The sequence below is a fragment of the Hylobates moloch genome, unplaced genomic scaffold (genome assembly GCF_009828535.3).
Source record: "Hylobates moloch isolate HMO894 unplaced genomic scaffold, HMol_V3 SCAFFOLD_3, whole genome shotgun sequence".
Lineage (NCBI taxonomy): Eukaryota > Metazoa > Chordata > Mammalia > Primates > Hylobatidae > Hylobates > Hylobates moloch.
The window spans coordinates 68639916-68661505 of record NW_026652278.1 but is presented as its reverse complement, the minus strand read 5'-3'; the positions used below and the strand labels follow the sequence as shown (position 1 = coordinate 68661505).

The 21590-nt window shown below is 43.7% G+C and overlaps 1 protein-coding gene across 5 annotated transcripts in view; it reads right to left on the bottom strand.

Moving 5' to 3' along the window:
- VCL (vinculin) overlaps positions 1-21590 on the bottom strand; it is a 127480-nt gene that overhangs the window by 5505 nt on the left and 100385 nt on the right. For 4 of the 5 annotated variants that reach the window (XM_032140518.2, XM_058436395.1, XM_058436394.1 and 1 more), the window contains 10 exons: positions 21092-21282; positions 19697-19896; positions 18228-18356; positions 14478-14627; positions 11886-11994; positions 10456-10758; positions 8513-8637; positions 6700-6885; positions 1437-1640; positions 924-1028 (listed from right to left, as the gene is read on the bottom strand). In XM_032140518.2, coding sequence (XP_031996409.1) covers positions 924-1028; positions 1437-1640; positions 6700-6885; positions 8513-8637; positions 10456-10758; positions 11886-11994; positions 14478-14627; positions 18228-18356; positions 19697-19896; positions 21092-21282 — 1702 coding nt within the window. Of the gene's footprint in view, positions 1-923; positions 1029-1436; positions 1641-3723; positions 3928-6699; positions 6886-8512; positions 8638-10455; positions 10759-11885; positions 11995-14477; positions 14628-18227; positions 18357-19696; positions 19897-21091; positions 21283-21590 lie in introns of all 5 variants that reach the window. The other variant, XM_032140524.2, reaches the window with a different exon arrangement.

Genomic DNA, 21590 nt, shown 5'->3' with positions numbered 1-21590 from the left:
TGCAGGAAGCAGTGGTTAAGAGAACCTTCTCAGCATCCTTATTACTATATCAGAGAAACCTAAAGAAAATATAAGAGAAGCACCTCCTTTGAGCTGTCATTTCAGTTTCAGCACAGGCCTAACTACCTCATGCCCCTGAAAAGCCTGCACTGTTCATCCTCCCTGAGGCACTAGCACACAGAGAGCTGGAAAGCGGACATTCTCTCCAGCCAGAAACATACAGTGAGTTAAAATGAACAGGCACTGGAGGCCTCAAAAGAGCCAAACTTATTCCAAGGGTAAGGAACTGAGTAGAGTCCTAACTGCCACTGATCCATAGTGTTATTTCAGACACTTAACCTCTCTAGGCAGTTTCCTATCTGTAAAATGACAAAAGTTGCCCAAGAGCAATTCCAGATTCCTTTTATTTTATTTATTCATTTATTTATTTATTTTGAGATGGGGTCTTGCTATCTTGCCCAAGCTAGTCTTGAACTCCTGGTTTCAAGTGATCCTACTGCCTCAGCCTCCTGAGTTAGCTGGGACTACAGGTGCACACCACCACACCTGGCTCCCAATTCCTGGCTTTTTGTTTTGTTTTGTTTTGTTTTTTCAAGACAAGAGTCTCACTCTGTCACCCAGGCTGGAGTGCAGTGGTGCAATCACAGCTTACTGCCTTGACCTTCTGGGCTTAAGCAATCCTCCCGCCTCAGCCTCCCAAAGTGCTGGGATTACCTGCATGTGCCACTGCACCTGGCCCCAATTCCAAATTTCTGATGTATCTATCCAACACAGACTTTCCCCTCCTGAGAGAGTCTGAGTGCATCCCACATACTGAATACTCAATACTCGATTAAGAGGTAAAATTTCCCCAAAGCAGAGTTAAATTACTGCAAAACGGCACAGAAGCTGCCAGCCAGAAACCAAAAAGAGCTGCCACATACCTGCTCAGACTCCTCATCACTGATGTTGGTCCGGCCCAGCATGGTGGCCTTCACTGTGGACAGGATTTTGAGCTGGGTGCTTATGGTTGGGATTCGCTCACATACCTAAAGAGAAAGTTTAATTTGGTATGTTTCTCTGTTTGCCTTGCCCACAAGCTCCTTGAAGGCAAGACTTATCTACCTCTGTATTCCCATTGGCTGGCACAGAGAAGGCACTTGATAAATAAGCAGCAGAATTCCACTTGTTTTTTCCCTTAGGGTCAGTACAATCCCTTTCTCCAGAAATGGAAGCATTCACTTGATTAGGAAGTAACCTTTCCTGAATCTGTCTTTCCCAGTACATTTGTTTTTTTCCCTTTCTGCTATTTCTGTCCCGAGTGAAGTGCCTCTTTCTCCCTTACCTAGCTTTTCTCTCCTGCTTTGCTCCCTCTTATACCCTCCCACTCCAACACACACACACACACACACACACACACACACACACACACACACGCAGCCTCTTTCCCTGAGTACCTGTAAGAGGTTGGTTCTAATCCGTTTATCTGTGCACTGCTTGGCAACCTCCTTGGCCAACCGAGTCACCTCATCTGAGGCCTTGGCGATGTCCTTGGCACACTGAATGAGTGCCCGCTTGGTACCACTGCCCCCTCTTACCAGCCGAGACATCTCAGCCATCAGCAGAGCCATGCGCTTGGCTGCTGCAATGATGTCATTGCCCTAGAGGGAAGCAAAGATACAGTGTGAGCTCTGCCCACACTCTGGCCATGTTAAGGAAGGAAGGAGAAGCGCAGAGAAGAGGAGGGAGCTTGCCACCTTAGCATCCCTCCGGAAGGGTGAGAAGAGGAGAAAAGGGCCGTTCTTGAGTGATACGGATAGCACTGGAGGAAAAAAAAGAATGAGACAGGGCACTCACCCAAGCACTCAGTGTGAGAAACAGAGAGAGGGGAAAGAGAGAGGAGAGAGGAGGGGGAAAGGAGAGGGAGAGAGACATTTCCTGACTAAAAAAAAGGAAGACCCAGATATTAGTCTGAAAGGGCAAGATGTGCACCCCAGGCACAGCACTGAACAAGCACTTTGGCATCTCCAGGTTAATCATATCAATAAACTGGGGACAGGCCAAGGAGCTGGTTAAACAGGCACTTCATTTCTATAGGGAGAAAGCAGTAGAGCTGGCCTGAGGGGAAAAATACAGAGGAGCCTTTCCAGATGCTGAAATCACCCTCTTCATGCTTACCCTTGTTGCAAATAGCAGCCAAGGGCTCTTGCTACTTAACTAGAATTTCAAACCCCAAGTAACTATTCTCAGCCTGGGTGAGGGGGAAAAAAAAAAAAAAAAGATATTTTCTGATCTAGCCTGCTCTGGCTATTCCCTCTACTGCCTCTTATTTGTCCCGTCAGCCTGAACGAACATGTTGCTTTAATTTTTCCCACGTAAAAGGGTAAAGAATCAATTCTTCAGTCCCCTCAGCTAAGTGAAGACTCCCCTCAGCTAAGCTAAGAGGATGCAAGAGAAGGCATTAGGAAAATAAAAGTCGTGATTCAGGCTGTAAAGGGAACCCTCACTCCAAGGAATGGCAGTTTATCTTAGACTTGGCATTTTGGTTTACTAAAACCCTCATGGGTCATAGTAAAGAAACAGACAAGTTATTTATTCTGTGCCCTCTCATGAAAGCTCCTCTTTTGGCTGCTAACAACCCCAAGTCATAGCAACTGCAATGTTCAAAACTAGCTAAAAGTCCAGGCCCTACTCATTTTTCCCCTCATGCTCTTCATTTCTCTACAGTGCAGTGAGGCATACACAAACCATACCACTGCAGGGTGCTCTGCAAGAGGCCTCTACAGGCACCATGAAGCGGTTCATCATTTATGCTGGAAGGGTGTAACATCTCAGGCAGTAATTGAGGCCGGAGAGAATGCAGGTATGGGAAGAAGTCAAGAAGCAAGGGGTATGTTAGACAAGGTCCTCTGGATCTACCTCTTCTAGTGCAGACCTAGGATCATTCCAGGACCCCATCACCTTGGTTAGAAGATAGCATAGTGCCATGGTTAGTTACTACCCATCACTCTTCAAAGCCTTTCTTCTTGCAGCATGCCACCTTTAAAGGGAAAAGTGATCACCCCAATCCCCCTACTCTCCAAACTAGCTTTGGTTCATTCCCCAAGGCCAAAGTTCTATGGCGGCCTGTCTTGTGGCCTTGAGTACTCCGTTTCCCACTCCCACTCCCTCCCGCTGAGATACCTGGACAAGCAGTCAGTGAGGCCCCATTCTCTATGGACTCCCATAAAGGCCAGCATCTGCCACATAGCCAAGTGCAGGGCAGCAAGCAGTCCTCCCCCAGAGACCCTGCCCTATAAAGCTGCCTCTCCCCCTCATCAACTCTGCCTGAGCCATCAGTGAGGGGTCAGTCGGGAGCAGGCAAAGCTCAATGGTCAGGCCAGGTGACCTCGTAATGGTCTACCATGGTTTCTGACCTGGAAGTCATTGAGAGATGCATCCACGGCTTCCCAAGGGGTTTAAAGTTCCAGCGATGGCCACAAAATCAGTAAGAAAAGGAATCCTTTCAAAAAGTGACCCCCCATCTCTCTTCATCCCCTAAACATAAATGCAGTCCAATTAATCTGGCATTAGCAGACCTATCAAACTTGTGAAGCCAGTCCTAACAACATGGTGCAGACAGACAGATGCCCGCCCTGCTCAGACTCACAGGACCAGCACAGATCATGAGTGATGCAATGTGTCAAGGCTGCACATGGCCGGATGCATATGGAGCAGCCCCCAACTGGGGGTGCTGATCAGTACCTTACTAGACCACTTGGTAGCTTCCCGATGCAAGGACTGAGCCGCGGCCAGAATGGGCTGGTTGACCGGCTGATTGGATGGCATTAACAGCAGCTCAGGTTCGTAATCGTCTTCCATGTCAGGGGGGACAGGGAACCCAGCAGCATCGGCCGCATCTGCCTCAGCTACAACACCTATACCCACCTCAGCGGCTGGGATGCCCGGCTTTGTCGATGGCGGGAAGGATGAGAAATAGGGATAGTGTTAGTAAGAGCAATACGACTTGGGAAACTGGGCTTCAGCTGGTTTAGTAACCAAAGCCTGCCTAGGATGAGAAAGAAACATGTTCTCTAGGAGCCTTGTGTACCAAGCTTCACAGAAGGGGGAATTCTCAGCCTCCAGCGCCACTCAGCCCAAGCCATCATGTGGTGAGAGAAGAAAGGGGACTCACTCCAATGGCAAAGGGCTTCTAGAGAAATCTTCACACCAAGAAAGCAAGTGGCATCCATTTCTTTAATATACTTGATACTAAAGTCAAACTTGACAAGAGTGATTCTCACATCAGAATATTTGTGAGGAGCCAAACAACCAAACGATAGTAGCAAATTACCTTTAAAAGGAATCCGGAGAGAAAAAGTAAATGCAACCACACAAGTTACTTTGTACAGAACAAAGTGAACACTGCTGGATCATATGGTCACTGTTCTACATTTTCCTGGGACACAGGAGGCAATTTGGGTCAGCTCTGCAGCTGCCAGACATAGATTATTTCCTTCATGAGTTAAAAGTCCCAGAATTAAAAATGATACATCAGAGGTAACGAATACCAAACTAGGAAAGAGGCAGGAAAAACAAACAGAATGGTGACTGAAGAGAACTTAAGTACCCCACTGTCACCCAGCTGTAAGGGGCCTCAAGAAGCCACCTCGTCAGCCACCCATCTCGGAACACCCACACATCAGACCAGCTCTCTATCCCCTCAAGGTCTTCCAAGGCAAAGCTTCTACCATCTCTTTTTGCATCCATTGCTAGTACCAACTCAGAAAGCTTCTCCTTGGGTACAACCTAAATTTCTTGCAAAATAGATTCTCACTCACCCCAAACTCTGCTTATCTAGTTCAGATAGAATAATATGTGAACTTGGCAAGTGACTGCAGCTGAGCTCACAGAAGCTCAGAAGAATGGTGCTCATTTAAGAATGAGAATCATGATGGAGAGAACATGAATTTAGAACCAGGGATGGAGATTATAAAAGCCAGATGCTGAAAATAGACTAACACAGAAAATTAAAAACTGCCACAACGATGCCAAACCATTTATACAAAGAATGGTGAACACAGGTTCTTTACATCAAACATCTATACTCAAGAGGAAGTAGTTTATATGGAATTTTCTTTGAGGTTGTTATCACTCCTAAAAATCTTAACCTGCACACAAAACCTGACTCCAAAGGATGACGATGTTAGAGGATTCAGGGCCAACAAGGGGTTCAGATACCATCTAAACTCTTTTGCCTAAACTCAACCAAGACCCATCTCTGCTGCTCAGAAGAAAAGCCAGCTCACTGCTGCTAAGGCTCAGAGTCCCACAGTGTACAAAGACAGATAGGTTGACAGACACACAAACAGATATTCCTCCCCAGCCCAGTACACACATGGTTCAAGTAGCTTCTGACTTCACACAACTCAAAGTCAGCAAACTCCTGATGTTGCACACTTCAGGAGACAGACCTTAGGACTTCTGGCCACAAACAGCAGAGTGGGGCAAGTAATGTGGGCCAATGCTGTCTGCTTTTAAGTTTGTTTTTTTTTTTTAAATAATTCATGTATATTTTTTTTGTTCTGCATAGTGTATTTTGGTTCATTGTAATGAAATTTAAATTTCCTTTAAAATCTTCACTGTCACCCTCCCCCACTCCCCATGCACAGTGGGGCTCTGCCACATGCAGTTGGAGAGATACCATTATAAATAATTCTACAGGTCAGGTCCAACACCAGCAAAGTCTCCCTTCCTTCTTAGAACCTGGGCTCACAACTAACAGTTCAGCAAAATACAGAGTTAAAAACCAATGTGAATTTCCCAGCCTGAAAAAAATCCAAGATCAGCTGCAGGTGCAGGAGGTCCCTGAGGAAGTACAATCGACACAAGAGCTTGAAAGCTTTTAGGATATGCAAAGAATAAAGGCAGATAGGTGGTGGGAATAAAGATCTAGCGTCATAAAAACATTTAAAAAAAAAATCTAGAATCATATTAGAAACAGTTTAGAACTAAGAGCTACCTTTCACTGCAAGGTTAGCGACAATATTCCTCTTATCTAGAAAAGCTACTGCTCACTTTTCATCATTTAGGGGAAAATAGGCAAAAGTTATTCATAGGGCAAGACTGCTGTAGCATCCATATTTTTACCAACCACATTAATATTTACACCTTCAGATTTGCTGAGTAAGAGACAGCCTGGAGCTGTCTTGAGTTGAGAGGTAAAATGATTCTGAGAAAGGACAAAAGCACATGGCTTCTGAGATACCAATCTACTTGCTTCTGTGGAAAAAAAAAAAACAAAAAAAAAAAACAGAAAGAAAATGCAAACATTTCATCTAGCTTTAGCACAGCCCACAGAATTCATATTTGAAGCTCTGATCATTAGCAATGTAGCATCTAAAAACATTTGCAGTTCCAAGAAAGATAAGCAATTTCTAAAAGACCCCAAATGCTAAGGTCAAGGCAGCTGGCACTCTAATGGACAAAGAGGACAGGAACCCTCTTCTCAAATCACAGGCACCCTGACTCTGGCTTTTGCAAGCTTGAAGGAGAAACCATCAGGTGTCAGAAACATCTCACTAAAGCACAGGTAAGAAGAGGAATATGCTATTGGCAACACAGGAACCAAAGGAGAGAGAGAGGGTGACTCCAAATAGACTCTTCTTTCTGGGTCTTTCATGGTCCTTCATCCTTTCTGAGAAGACATCCTTTCTCAACAAGAAAAGCTTCACTACTTACCTTGCTGGACCATTTGCGAGCTTCATCATGGAGCTGTCTGGCAGCCATCATCATTGGCTGGTTAATCACCTCCCCGGCCTTCTGCTCAGGGAACTCTTCATCCTTTTCCTCTGGTGGTGGAGGCCTAGGTGGAGGGACCTCACCTTCAGGCAGAGGTGGTTTGGGAGGAGCAAGCTCATCTGTTAGCTAAAAAAGAGAAAACAAGTTGTAAGTGAAGTCCTAAAACTACTGCCCCCTGGAATTCTTTCCTTTCTTCTAAAAAGCATCCCTAGAAAATCCACCCACATTCACTCCACGTAAGACCACCTACACTGAGCCATAAGGACCACCTGCTTCAATCTCAACAGAAGCAGGTTTCTCTACAAAAAGCTATCAGTGGCCGGGCGCAGTGGCTCACGCCTATAATCCCAGCACTTTGGGAGGCCAAGGCAGGTGGATCACCTGAGGTCAGGAGTTCAAGACCAGCCTGGCCAACATGGCGAAACCCCATCACTACTAAAAACACAAAAATGAGCCGGGCATGGTGGCATGTGCCTGTAATCCCAACTACTCGAGAAGCTGAGGCAGGAGAATCGCTTGAACCCGGGAGGCAGAAGTTGCCGTGAGCTGAGATCATGCCAAGCGCTCCAGCCTGGGCGACAGAGCAAGACTCTGTCTCAAGAAAAGAAAAAAAGAAAAAAAAAAAAAAAGGCTCGCAGCTACTGTTTTGGTCACATCCCAGGGAATTCTAGACAGTGCTACCAGATGAAGGATTCTCAAAAAATCCCTAAAGAAGATATAAGTTCTGGTCCTGGTTCTACCAAAAAGCAGCTACATAGGCAAGTAACTTCTCCCCTTGGCCTGAGGTTACTCATCTGTCACTGAGGGGTAGCTGGACCAAATGACCTCTAAGATCCAGATTCTAAATGGCATAACTCTGTTGCTCACATAAGAAGCCATTCCCAGGAATAGCCCTCTCTCCCAGCTCTAAACACCCACCAAGCACCCAGCTGGGAAGAATCTAAGAAGCGTTGAAGGCTGGGAAACACTGTTCCTTAGCTGTGTGCGCAATGACCCAATTTTGTACTCAGCCAACTTAGAAACTTAACATCTTTTACTGACATTAAATATGGGAAAGTAAATCAGATTATTGCCTTGATAAGTTATTTACAAAGTCAAGGTATTTCTAATACTGTTAGTTGGAATAAGTGTCTAGAAATAATCACTATTTCTGTTTCTGGAATTTGTATCTGCAACATACTGCCTAGCTAGCTTCTTCCTACACCATGTAAAAATATATTCACAGTACTTGCAGGGGGTAGTGGGGAAGGTATCTAAAGTTCTTAAATTATAGTTGGAAAAAAATTTTTAAAAGCATGTATCTTGTTACTTAAAAAAAAAGTCAAATAAAGGAAAGAACCAACACAAGATTTCAACCACCTCACTCCTACCATTATCAACTAAGAACACACCAAATCTCCTTACTCCAAGCTGTGCAGATTATTTTACCACAATGCACTACCTCATCACTCATCACATCCACACTTACCAAAGCCAGCTCCTCTGCTCCAGCCGCTCCCATCACAGCAAGCCACTACCACACACACCAGTACTACACACACACACACACACACACAAAACCCATGCATGTAAGCTCTAGGTTATAACTCCACTGGATTCAGGAATGAAAATCGAGATCTGCCTCCCACAAAGCTTCCAATGAAAGCTAAACGAAGCCACCTAGTGATGGAGGCTCTAAAACACAATCTACCTCTCTCTTGCTGCAGTCTCAACACCTTCCTGCTCAGTTCTCTGCATCTCTGAATTTACTTACTCGGAGTTGTTCAAGGTCGGGTGGAGGCGGCGGGAAGTCAGGCTCCTGAGGTTGGAAGGCTTCTCTGACCTTGGCCACAGCTCCCAGGATCCGATATCCTGAGTCCAGGAAGCTCTTTTGCAGTCCTAAACACAAGACATCCTCACTTTCAGCTGGGTGGGTCAGTGCCCCAAAGCACTGTCTGTGCAGCAGAAGAACTGGTTCCATGAACAAAAGCTGGATGTGAAGGTGCCAGTAAATATCATGGGCAGTGATTGAAGAGGGAGGGAGGTAGGACAAGGCAGATGCCCTGAGGCCTGCAGAGCATTGGAAGCATCACAAACCAGCTGTTTAGTGTTCAGGGTGCCTTCTTGGCTGTACAACTAAAAAGTACCCAGGAGATCCCTGGGCATGAACACTTTGGGCTCAGGTGGCATCCATCACCTCTCTTATGATGAGGCAGTCAAGAGATAAGCCTGCCCAACTCAGAACATGGGAGATGTCAGTTTCAGATTGGACATACATTCCCTGAAGTACTTCTCACCTTTCTCTCTACTCCTTTGCTGTCCTTGGCATTCAGTATGTTAACACTTATGCTGAGCTGCGCTACTCTGTCTAGTTGCCTGGAATTTAGGAATCTACTCTACTATTAGAAACTCCAATTAGGAAACCAAGCATGTCCTTAGTGATAATGGGTTTTGGATATTAGAAAGATTCTGCCTGAACCAGAGATGGATAGGGGAGCCCCTCCTTCCTACTCTCTTGCACTGACTACATTCTACTCATAGACAAGACTGAAAACATCAGATGTTCAAAACAGGAAGGAATTCAGATGATTTCAACCAAAGGAGCAGTTCCAATTATGATCTGCCATGGTAGTACCAAAAATATGATCAAAATCCACCTAAAGAAAACCCAGATTTTCTTTAGGTGTAGGGCCTAGGAGACCCACAGATCAACTTAAGCCCTCCAGATTTGATAGAAATTGAGAATGCTTTACAGAGAAAAAAAAGCATTTTAAGAAAAGCCCAAGAGAAGTTAACGCCAGTTACATAAACTAAATGGATGGTAAATTGGTTATCATGCATCTTTTGAAAATTTTCCAAAATAATGACTGAACAAGGCGAGGAGCTATTTAGCCAGACCATATTAAGAAAGCACAGGCTGGATGCCTGTAATCCCAGCACTTTAGGAGGCCAAGGCGGGTGGATCACCTGAGGTCTGGAGTTTGAGACCAGCCTGGCCAACATGGTGAAACTCAGTCTCTACTAAAACTACAAAAAATTAGCTGGGTGTGGTGGTGGAAGCCTGTAATCCCAGCTACTCGGGAGGCTGGGGCAAGAGAATCACTTGAATCCAGGCGGGGGCAGAGGTTGCAGTGAGCCGAGATTGCGCCATTGTACTCCAGCCTGGGCAACAAGAGCAAAACTCTGTCTCAAAAAAAAAAAAAAAAAGCACAGAGACTGGGCACGGTGGCTCACGCCTGTAATCCCAGCACTTTGACAGGCCAAGGCAGGTGGATCACCTGAGGTGAGGAGTTCAAGACCAGCCTGGCCAACATGGCAAAACCCTATCTACTAAAAACACAAAAATTAGCCGGGCATGGTGGCACACACCTGTAATCCCAGCTACTTGGGAGGCTGAGGTAGGAGAATTGCTAGAACCCAGAAGGTGGAGGTTTCAGTGAGCTGAGATCATGCCACTGCCCTCTGGCCTGGGTGAGCGTCTCAAAAAAAAAAAAGAAAGCACAGAGAAGTTGGTCCAGAAAAACTAACATACAACAAGCCTGCTGGTAACTGCAGAGATTTGGATGGAAAAAGATTAATCTAGCATTCTCAAACTAAGTGTCTATAGTTTTTGCCCCCAGACTTTGTATGTGGTGGTTGTGGGGTACATATTCCCTCACGACCTTTCCTGAGTTAACCTCTCAGCAGAGGTGAGCCATAGTGCCATGCATTGCTTACCAGGGTGGGAAATGTTTCCAGCCACAGCTTTTGCATCCATCACCATCGGGGAGATGGTTTTGCTCAATTCATCAGAAGCAGCTTTCACAGCCTCACGGAACTTGGGATCCTCGGAATTCTCCACCTCCCTCTTAGCCACCAGCAGGATCCGGTTGGCCCGACGAGCAATGCTGGTTGCCCCAGCAACCAGCATCTGAGGCTGAATGTTGGCCATAGCTACCTTGCACTTGTCCAGGTCTTTTTTAATTGCTTCTTCTGAAGCATCCAACAGAGATTTGGTATCAATGGCTTCGTCCACCAGTCCTGTTAGGAAAACAGAAATGGAATTTAGTTTCAATTTAGAAGAATAGAAACTCCAAAACACTGTTATCCACTCAAGTTTCTCATGAGAAAGTATAACATCCAGAATTCTCTTCTTCAGCTCAAACTCTTCCTACATAATCAAAAGCTTCCAGGTAAACACCACAGTTTAAAAAAAAAAAAAAAAGTGAGGACATAGCCCAAAAGCCCATCTGGATTTGCAGCATTTATACCAACCGTGGTTGCCAGCCTTCTTGTATCCACCCCAGACAACCAGAAATGCAACATCGGGAGGAAACAAGGAATATGTCTGAAACCATCACTGCATCACCACCACGTTATCTGTGAATAATATTTTCTCCCTGCCCGTCTCACTCCCCAGCCATCTGTTGCTTGTTGGCAGCTTGTAGTGCTCAAGATGAGCCATGCGGAGGATTCCAATAACCCTAACACCCTGTTTCTTATTCCTGTTACCTCTTTTCAGACACCTCAGGAGTTCCACTTTCATCTCGGGCTGCCATGGACCCCAGTCACAGCAGGTTCTGCAGGGACAGCGAAAAGCCTACATTCCTCATTCCTTCTTTCCTATCTCTCCCTTTACAGAAAAGGAAGACGATTCAGAGGTGCCACTTCAATTGCACAGACACGGGTTTGCTGGTGGTTGGTTTCTCCTTTTTTAAAAAACTACGTAGTTGATAAGTTGGAGGAAACTCTGAGACAAGTTGTATTAAATGGTAGCTATTGTGGTTCCTTGAAATGTGAACCCACTGAAAATGACAGGGATACTTACTGTATCCACAAACACCGCCTCCCAGCCTCTGAAACCAAACTCGGGCTCAGACTGGGCAAAGACACTATTCAAAGAGAAGATAGGAGCGGTGACAATAAACATCACGCCAGGAGGGCAGCATTAAAATAAGAGACTCAAAGAGTCTCTCTTCTGACAAAGTTGCAAGGCTTGAATGAGAAGCCGCCACTGCTCAGCAGCCTTAATCAGGGCCAAGTACACTGCTGAGCACATGACCGGCCCTTTATCCAATTACAGCTGAGTAACAGAACCAGTCCCGCTCCAATTTCTCAGAACTCATTCTTCATGGATTAGACAACAAGAATTGTATAGAAAACGCTACCTGTCATTTTTTCAACATTATCGATCCACTGGTTCTTCATGGTCTCAAAATGTTCATAAGCAGCTTGATTTCCAGGGTTCCTAAGTAAGATACGAGCAGCCGAGACCACCTGACAATGACAAAACACCTTTAAACACCAGAGCACCCTTGCTCTCCAAATACAAACCTTCAGCCAAGCTTTCTCCTCTTTACCTACAGATGGCACTATAAAGCCAGAAAGTGGCAAGTCTCTTTTCAGGCTGAACACATGAGATTTGGTCTCAATAAACAGCTCCCCAGAATGGGCCCTTCACAGGAAGGTTTTACCATCACAGCCTGATTTTAAGAAGGTAATAAAGTGACAAAGTAAATGAGTGTCCACTTGATACTTCAGAAGAACATACACAAAACTGGCATATGTTTAAACACTTGATGTCAACTCTTCCATCTTAAAAAAATCACCATTAAGAAGGATACCGAAAAGTACTCAAAACTGATTTATGAATAATATGAAGAAAAAATCCTCACAACAACCCCATGAGACAGGACAGTTAATATCTCTACTTTAGAGATGCAAAAACCAAGTCTCAGAAAATTTAAGTGACTTGCTCAAGAGGTCCTGGCCAGTCAGTTACAGCATTTGGGGAAAAAAGGATCAACATTTGCTATGTATCTGGTAAGATACAGGCTGTACATGCATATTCTTAATCCAAATAGAGTCCATTAGGAAGGAGTTAGCTCCATTTTACAGATGAGAGACTAAGCATCAAGAGCACAGAGGACTCGGCCGGGCGCAGTGGCTCATACCCATAATCCCAGCACTTTGGGAGACCGAGGGGGGTGGATCACTTGAGGTCAGGAGTTTGAGACCAGCCTGGCCAACATGGTGAAACCCCATCTCTAATAAAAATACAAAAAATTAGCCGGGTATGGTGGTGCACGCCTGTAATCTTAGCTACTGGGGAGGCTGAGGCAAGAGAATCGCTTGAACCCAGGAGGTGGAGGTTGCAGTGAGCCAAGATCATGCCACTGCATGCCAGCCTGGGCAACAGAGCAAGACTCCGTCTCGAAAAAAAAAAAAATCACAGAGGTCTCAAGTCCAAATCTGTCTTCAGAGTCCTATTTTTTTCTATAATTGGTGTTATAAGCCTAGATTCCTGTTTCTCTTTTTTAGGAATCTCAGTTTCATATTGAAATTGTGTTTTATGTTCCATGTTTCGTGGGAGCTTTTAAAGAGTGTTAGACATGTTTGTAGCTTATGAAAAATTGTGTAAAAGTTGGAAAAGTTAAAAAGTTGGACAAGAGGATCTAATTTATTAACACACCACATAGGCAAAAGTTTAATGATTAAGAGACATGCCTATTTCCCCCATATCTCCTCACAAGTTCACACATAAGCCAGTATCACAAATTTGTAAAGCCTAGCATAGTTCCGAATGTATCATAGGCACTCAATAAATGTCGAATAAATAAATGAAAAAATAATGAATTTTCTATAATTTGAATAGAAGAAAAATTGCACAAACATCACACTAAATAATGTTGAGCTAATATTTTTAAGAAAACCTATCACATAGTAGACTTTTAATAACTGTCCAATTTGGTTTTTTTTCCCAATCTTCTTTTGCTCCCAAACTTACTAGCCATGCCTTGTTACACAATAAGTAGAAAAAAGTTATAGAAACAGCTCAATTTAAAAAAAAAAAACTCTCACAAAGATGTCGAGAAAAGATATAAACTCCAAAATCAAAACAAAGTAGCCTCTTAAGATCATCCAAGCCGGCCGCAGTAGCTCATGCCTGTAATCTCAGCACTTTGGGAGGCCGAGGTGGGCGGATCACGAGGTCAGGAGTTCGAGACCAGCCTGGCCAACATGGAGAAACCCTGTCTGTACTAAAAATACAAAAATTAGCCGGGCATGGTGGCGGGTACCTGTAATCCCAGCTACTCAGGAGGCAGAATCAGGAGAACCACTTGAACCCAGGAAGTGGAGGCTGCAGTGAGCTGAGATTATGCCATTGCACTCCAGCCTAGGTGACAAGAGCGAAACTCTGTCTCTCAAAAAAAAAAAAAAAAAAAAAAAAAAGATTATCCAAATATTTTCCTAGTTATGTGTGTATGTGGCAAGGAGATTGCTTTACTAATTTTTTCTACTTTCAAAACTAATAAATAGTCCTTGTAAAAAAAATTCAAACGTTATGGAAATGTATAAAGACAGTGACAGGGTCTTGCTCTGTCACCCCAGGCTGGAGTGCAGTGGGGCAATCAAAGCTTACTGCAGCCTCAACCTTCTGGGCTCAAATAATCCTCCCACCTCAGCCTCACAAATAGCTGGGTTCACAGGCATGCGCCACCACACCCAGCTAATTTTTTTTTTTTTTTTTTTGGTAGAGTCAGTGTCTCGCTATATTGCCCAGGCTGGTCTCAAACTCCCAGGCTCAAGCAGTCCTCCCGCCTCACCCTCCCAAAGTGCCAGAATTACAGATGTGAGCTACCGTGCTGGCCTGTATATGTTTTTTTATGCCATCTTACAGTAAGTATTCAAAAATATATAGAAACTGTTCTATAATTAACTTTCTTTACTGAACACTGTATGAGTGAGCAAAACCCAACCTGGGGTGTGAGTTCTCGGGCCGTCTTCACTGAGGCCTGAATGCCTTCCACTGTTGATTTATTAGCAGTACCAACTGCAGCCGCCTTCTCGGCCGTAGCACCAAGCTTTCCTGAATGGTTTTCAAAGTTAGCTGCCCTCTCATCAAATACCTTGAGGAAAAAACAGACATTAAGAACATTTATTTCAATAAAATGGGTCAGGCAGGCTAAGAAAAAGTCTTATCTTTTAAGAAGGGCAGCAACTGCTCAAAGACTTTAGAGATGACATCAAACCCTAGTTAATAAAACAACAGTCAAACTCCAAATCCTGGCCTTGATGGATCTCCTCAGACATTTAGCCATCACCATCATGTGCAAATGCACACAAACACACACACACACACGCACATAACCTTCATTTCCAGTTCAACCAGTGCTTACCAGGTACAAGCAGGAGCATTATATACTCTGCAGTAAGTTGCTGAATGTGAAGACTAAACAACCCCCATTCTCAAAAGCTTATCTTCTAGTTTGAAGAAGACAGTCAAACCCACTCCAGACTCTACTGTAGGTAGCTGGGTACGTTAAAAGCCCAGAACATCCACACAGTCCTAAACTGAGCTCCAGCCTCCCCAGAGCAGCATCCTTCATATATCCCATTACCATTAATGTTGTAAAAACTCTGCCCTTGACCTCCAAGGGAAAAACGATAGCTGGTGCTCACACTCAGGCCTCAGGGCAAGGATGACTGACTTTTATTAACCCCAAATGCAAAACCATCTACTTAATTGTTCATTCAGCTCTCAAATTTTAAAAAAGTTTAATGTTTCCTTTAACAGGGATACTGTGCAAGGTTGCATACTGTGGAGGGGACTATTTAACTTAAAGTAGCAAGAGATCTTTGGTCATTTGTTCGAATAGATTCTTGCAAAAGCTTATCTTCTTCAAACTAGAAGATAAGCTTTTGAGAATGGGGGTTATTTAGTCGTCACATTCAGTTAATTACTTACTGCATTATTAGAACTGATGCTTCCCAACAGTATTGGGTCAGGTTTATACACTACACGAACATGTCTGGAGCTGCCTAGTGGAATGCTTCCTCTTTTTTGTCACCTTCTGCCTAACTTGGAGACCAGTTCTGGCTCTAGACAATCTCTAAAGTTCTCTTAGTTCAATAGCAAGTTCCAATATCATTGCCAGTGTTCTGTGTCTATCTTCTCAAGTCTCTTCCCCACGCCAGCCTCTTGTTTGGATTCAGCTACATGGGTTCCTGCCATTTAATGCCGAGAATCTCTGCCTAAAATCCCTGATCTCCTGGCCTCCTTCCCGTGGCCTCAGTTCTTTTACCCTAGCTGGTCTCCCACACTCTGGATCTCCTGGGCTTTTACCTACCTAATATCCTTGGTTGACCATCTCAGTGCCAGACCATGACTGTAGCTCCTTCTGATTTAACTAACTGCTTAACTTGCTTTTCTCGTCACTCAACCAAAATTTACTGAGCACCTACTATGTGCCAGACCCTGAGACAGGTGCTGAGGATACAAAAATGAGTAAGACACAATATCCTCATCTCAAGGAACTCACAGCCCAGTGAGAAAAAAGCACTCGAAAACAGATTTACAATACAATGTGCTATGTACAATAATAGAGCTAAGCACTGATATTACAGGAGCAAAAGAAAAAGCACTTAACCACTCTAGGAAACAAAGGACAATAGGATGAAGGATAAATAGTAATTCACCAAAAAAGAAGGGGAAGATAATTACACAGAAAAAATAAAGACATGGAAAAGAGAGACTGTGCAGAAAACCACAAGCAACTAAGTATAGCTACGGCCAGAAATGAGAGGGAGGGGTTTGTAGGAAACAGGTATCGGAAGTGTCAGAGCTAGATCACAGAGCTCTGGCCTTATCCTCTATGAAAGGACAGGCCCCACTGAAGGGTTTAAGCAGGAGAATGTAAGAGTCAGGTTGTATTTTTATTTGATTGATGGCCTAGTGAAAGAGTCAAAGAAGACCAGTTAGAGCTATGCAGTCATAGCTCTAGGGGGACTAGGGGACTAGGAAAATAATTAGAGCTATGGCAATATGAACAGAAAATGGATGTGAGATTAAATGAGCGTGGCTTAGTTGTTTATTTGTATGAATGGGTGCGGGGAAGGGAAAAGTCAATGACAACTCACAAATTTCTGAGAGAGAACAGAAGGACAACATATGCTGAAGTAACTAGGAAGGCTGTAGGTGGAGAGGCCCACCTAGATGTATCTACTAGTCTGAAAGAGAAGTCTGGAATGAAAAAAATAGCAAATCATCTCAGCCTAAGGGAACAATCGGCTGAACTGCCTAGTAACTCAGGTTACAGAAAGAAAACTGGGGTAATCAGCACATAATAACAAAAACCTCCACCTACCAGTTCTACACCGTCTTGGGTACCTGACCCAAAACCCTTCTCGTTCACTGCCAATACTACAAAGGCTAGAAAACGAAATACTTGCTTTCCTAAACTCCTTTGCAGCTAGGGTGGCCATGAGACAGAGTTCAAGCCAATGAGGCATAGCAAAGCTCTCCTGGACAATTTCTAGGAAAGCCTCTATTTTCACTCATTCAGCACCAACAATGTGGCAGGCACTGTTCCAAGAAGGGGGAATAAGGCAATGACAGAATAAAGTCCCTCCCTGCATGGATCTTTCATGGTAGTGGGAGGGAGACAGACAAACCAAAAATGAAAAATGGGTAACTACATTAAATGTTGATAAATGCTAAGTTAAAAAGTAGGATATGGAGATGAAGAAATCCATGGGGATAGTAGTTGGGGTGGAGTTGCTATCTTAGTGGTCACCCAAAAGTGACATTTCAGTAGAAAGCTGAAGAAAGACAGTAACTAATAGATATAGTTATCTGGAGAAGACTGGAACAAACGAGTGCAAAGGCCCCAAGATTAGACATTATAAACACATACTAGGAATACAATTCAAGGAGGTACATACGGGGGGGGAAGAGTGGTACCACACGAGAGCAAAGAAATGGATGGGGACCAGATCCAGTGGTGTGCTGAAGCCACTTGTACCGACTCATGCCAGCTCACAGGAGCCAAACATGTCCATCTCTTCCCAACTCAGGTTTCAGTGACTTCATGTTGAAACAGCCACCATGGGAGTATTTACATAATGGAAATCAACAAACATTACAAATCAAGGTTTTTTGTTTTCCTGGAGAGTTGGCTTACCAGCACATCACTGGCAATTCTCTTCATTGTCAGCACTCTGGTTTTACTCTGGGATAGCGGGGAGTCATTAGAAGGGTCTGAGTATAAGAATGACATCAATTGATTTAAAAAGATCATCCTGACTCGAAAAGGCAGTTGTGACTGGAGTACCCCTATTCTTCATTTCTTCCTGCCTTTAACATGATGCCATCCCACACCTTGAGAAAATGACCTAGAAAATCATAGAAATGCCAGCTTTCATGATATTTAGCTGCTGAACCAATGCCAAAGCCACCTACTTCCATGTTTCTTGGTTTGTGATGAAAACAAACCCGGTTGTTTTCATTCCTGATGGTCAGGTCTTCTATTGCTTGCAACTAAAGATATTCCTCACTGATATACATGGAGACTAAAAGTAGAGGTGGTAGGGCTTTCCCTGTTCTGGTCTTCCACCCTTCATCTACAGTTTCCCAACCACTGATCCTGATGTCCACTGTAATCACATTTCACCTTTACATATACCTATAGCACAGGCCGACAGAAAAATGGAAGACCTCAGATACCCACCTCTTCCCTGTTAGGCGCATCAGGAGGCGCCGTGGCTGCCACTGCCAACAGCTTGATGGGAGTTGTGGTATCGCTGAAAACATCTGACACTTCCTGAGTCATGGCCTCCTGCATCCGAGCTTTTAGATCCTTAAAAACATTGTTTACATACGAAAATGTCCAGATATATCCTCAAAGCGTATCTACTAATGCCCTTACTTCACTGACATTCATTCATCTATTCAGTCTTTCATTCAATAAATATTTATTTGTTAACTGTGTACAAAGCACTGAGCTAGCACAGAACAGGTGTAATTTATGAATCCTGCCCTGTAAGACATTAGTGGTGTAGTAGAAATAAGACATGACCCACATGTCCCTAGAGATTGTTCCACTCAATCAAGGAACCCTACTTCCTTTCTTGGTGGCCTCCATGAAATGATACTGAGAATCATGAGGTTGAGCCCAAAGAAGGCCCAGAGATGGGCTAGAGTTCCACACCATTGCCGGTTAATGATCACAGTAACTGTAAGGATTGTTTGGTGGATGTAGTGCCAAATTTCTGAGCAATTTATTGTCTTAAGAGGAAAGAAATCAAGAATGGGAATTTTTTAATCCAGGTTCTTTCAATTAAGTTTTCTAGAAAAACAATAACAAATATCTGTAGCAATTTCTCAACATGGGTCTAAATAAGGGCATTCTTAGAAGCCATGAACAAGCTCTTTTTCATAGTCATCACATTTAATCCAATTTAAGTTTTCTGGATTTATACAAAGAAGTCTCCATCACCCTCATTGTTTCACAAGGTGGGCGGCATAAACTAGCTAGTGATACCTGAGATAATTTTAGGTGTTACATGGGCAAATGTTTTTACTTTAATAATTATGTGTTTCTTTTAAAGGATAATAGAAAAAATACAACTAGCTTATCAAACCCAAGATTTCAGGATTATTACAAAGTTTTCTTTCACTTATTTATTTATTTATTAATTTGAAATGGAGTCTTGCCCTGTCACCCAGGCTGGAGTGCAGTGACGTGATCTTCAACCTCTGCCTCCCAGGTTCAGGTGATTCTCCCACCTCAACCTCCCAAGTAGCTGGGATTACAGGCATGTACCACTATGCCCAGCCCACAGAGTTTTCTCTTAAATAAACTTAAGTTTTAAAAAGAAGTCCATTAAAAAAAAAAAAAAGAAGTCCATTTTAAGAAAAATATTGGCTAAATAAAAGTACAGATGATATGTGGATAGAGCAAAAATCATGAAAGGGCTCTTGACTGAGTGGAATTTGGAAAACACAAATTTAGTTGCTACTATATACCAGCAAGCTTTTTCCTAATAAGCTCTAGATTTCCTTATAACTTTGGTCACACTCTTTTCATTTTCCCTAGACCCCAGAAATTATGTATTTTTCAAAACTCTCTCTTCCTTCCCTCGTCTTTCAATAATAGGAAGCATAAAAAGTAAAATGATACGTGCTCCTGACTTCTACCTTTAAGGAGTCTTGGAGCTGAGATGCAAGTGCTCGCGCCTGAGGACTCTCCCCTTCCCCTCTGGCAGCCAGGTCAGCCAGCTGGGCTGTCAGCTGGTCCACTCGGTCACACTTGGCGAGAAGATCTTGCCGATAAGGCCCCATCATAACATTAGCCAGGCGATGCCCTTCAGCCACAAGCCCCCGGATGGCAGCCTGACCTGGACCAAGAGAGAAACAATGAAACTTACAAGACCCAGAGGAGACAATTGCAATGCCATTCTGTGGTGTAGTGTGGTGTAGCGTCTTGCTCTATCACCCAAGCTGGAGTGCAGTGGCACAACAACAGCTCAATGCAGGCTTGACCTCCCGGCTCAAGTAATTCCTCCCACCACAGCCTCTCGAGTAGCTGGAACTACAAGTGTGCACCACCATACCTGGCTAATTGGTTTTTTTAGAGAGACAGGGTCTCACTATGTTGCCCAGGCTGGTCTCAAATCCCTGAGCTCAGGTGATCCACCCACCTCGGCCTCCCAAAGTGCTGGGATTACAGGAGTGAGCCACCACACCCAGCCAGTTCTTTTTATTTAACACTTTATTTTTATTTCACTATCTTTTAAAATCATGATCTAAAATCTATGTAATATTTTATCATATTAATAATTATTTCACAAGTCAGTTATTATTAAACATTTATGCTGTATACATATATTCCTATATGCAACTTCTTAGAAAGATCTCTAATTATTTCTCAGAAAAAATCCCTTAATTTCCTGAGTCAATGGGTATGAACTTTGTTTAAAGCTCTTGACATCTAATACCAAATTTAGAAAGTTTGTACTAATTTATTTCTCCAGTAAATTATACATGTGCCCAATTCTCCAACTCCTCACAACACTGGGTATAACTAACTTAGAATTTTGTTTTTTGTTTTGTTTTGTTTTTAAAGAGACGTGGTCTCTATCACTGAGGTTAGAATGCAGTGGTGTGATCATAGCTCACTACAGCCTGGAACTCCTGGTCTCAAGCGATCCTCCCACCTCAGCCTCCCAAGTAGCTGGAAAGGTGTGACTACAGGCGAGCATCACTATGTCCAGCCAATTCTTTACTCTTTTATTTTTGTACAGAGAGGGTCTTGCTATGTTGCTTGGCTGGTCTCAAACTCCTGGGCGCAAGTGATCCTCCCACCTTACCCTCCCAAAGCACTGGGATTACAAACATGAGCCACCATGCCTGGCCTGCTTCTTGATTACATCACAGGAATTTTACTGGCTGCATTTGGAAATGGAATCACAGTTACTTACCAGCAGCTAAAGAACCCTTACCTAATTACAGATGTTACAGGACCTTTATCAACAACTTGCTTATTTGCACTGAGACCAATTTAATGAGGGTTTAGTGCACTGCTGCCCTTACCGACTCCACGGTCATCCACTGTGGGATTATCAATCCACCGCTGTGCTTGCTCAATCTTGCCCTCAAGGTGTACAGCTGCTTTGGCGGGTCTGCTGTTGGCCACAGCCCGGTTGGTTTTGGTTTGCAGGTTCTGAAGGGCCGTGGCCACCTGTTTGGCCAAGGCTCGAGCCTCTGGAGAATCTCCTTTCCCCCTACAGAGAAAAAGACAGCCATCCTGTCACACATAAACACTATTTACATTGAGATCACATAGCTGCTAATGACAAATGCTAATAGGATGACAAATTGCTCCTGATTACTATTAATTTGGTTTGAAAGGAGTGGTTTATTTATTTGGCCCTTACATAAGAAATTAATAATTTACATTCAGATTATTTTGTCCTAGTTAAGACATTAAATATGAGTTTGCATCAATAAAGCTCAAATCAATCATTTGGTTAGCTGAGCTCAATCAGTCATCACTAGGTTAGCTGCACCCTCTGCCTGCCACCTCCAAAAA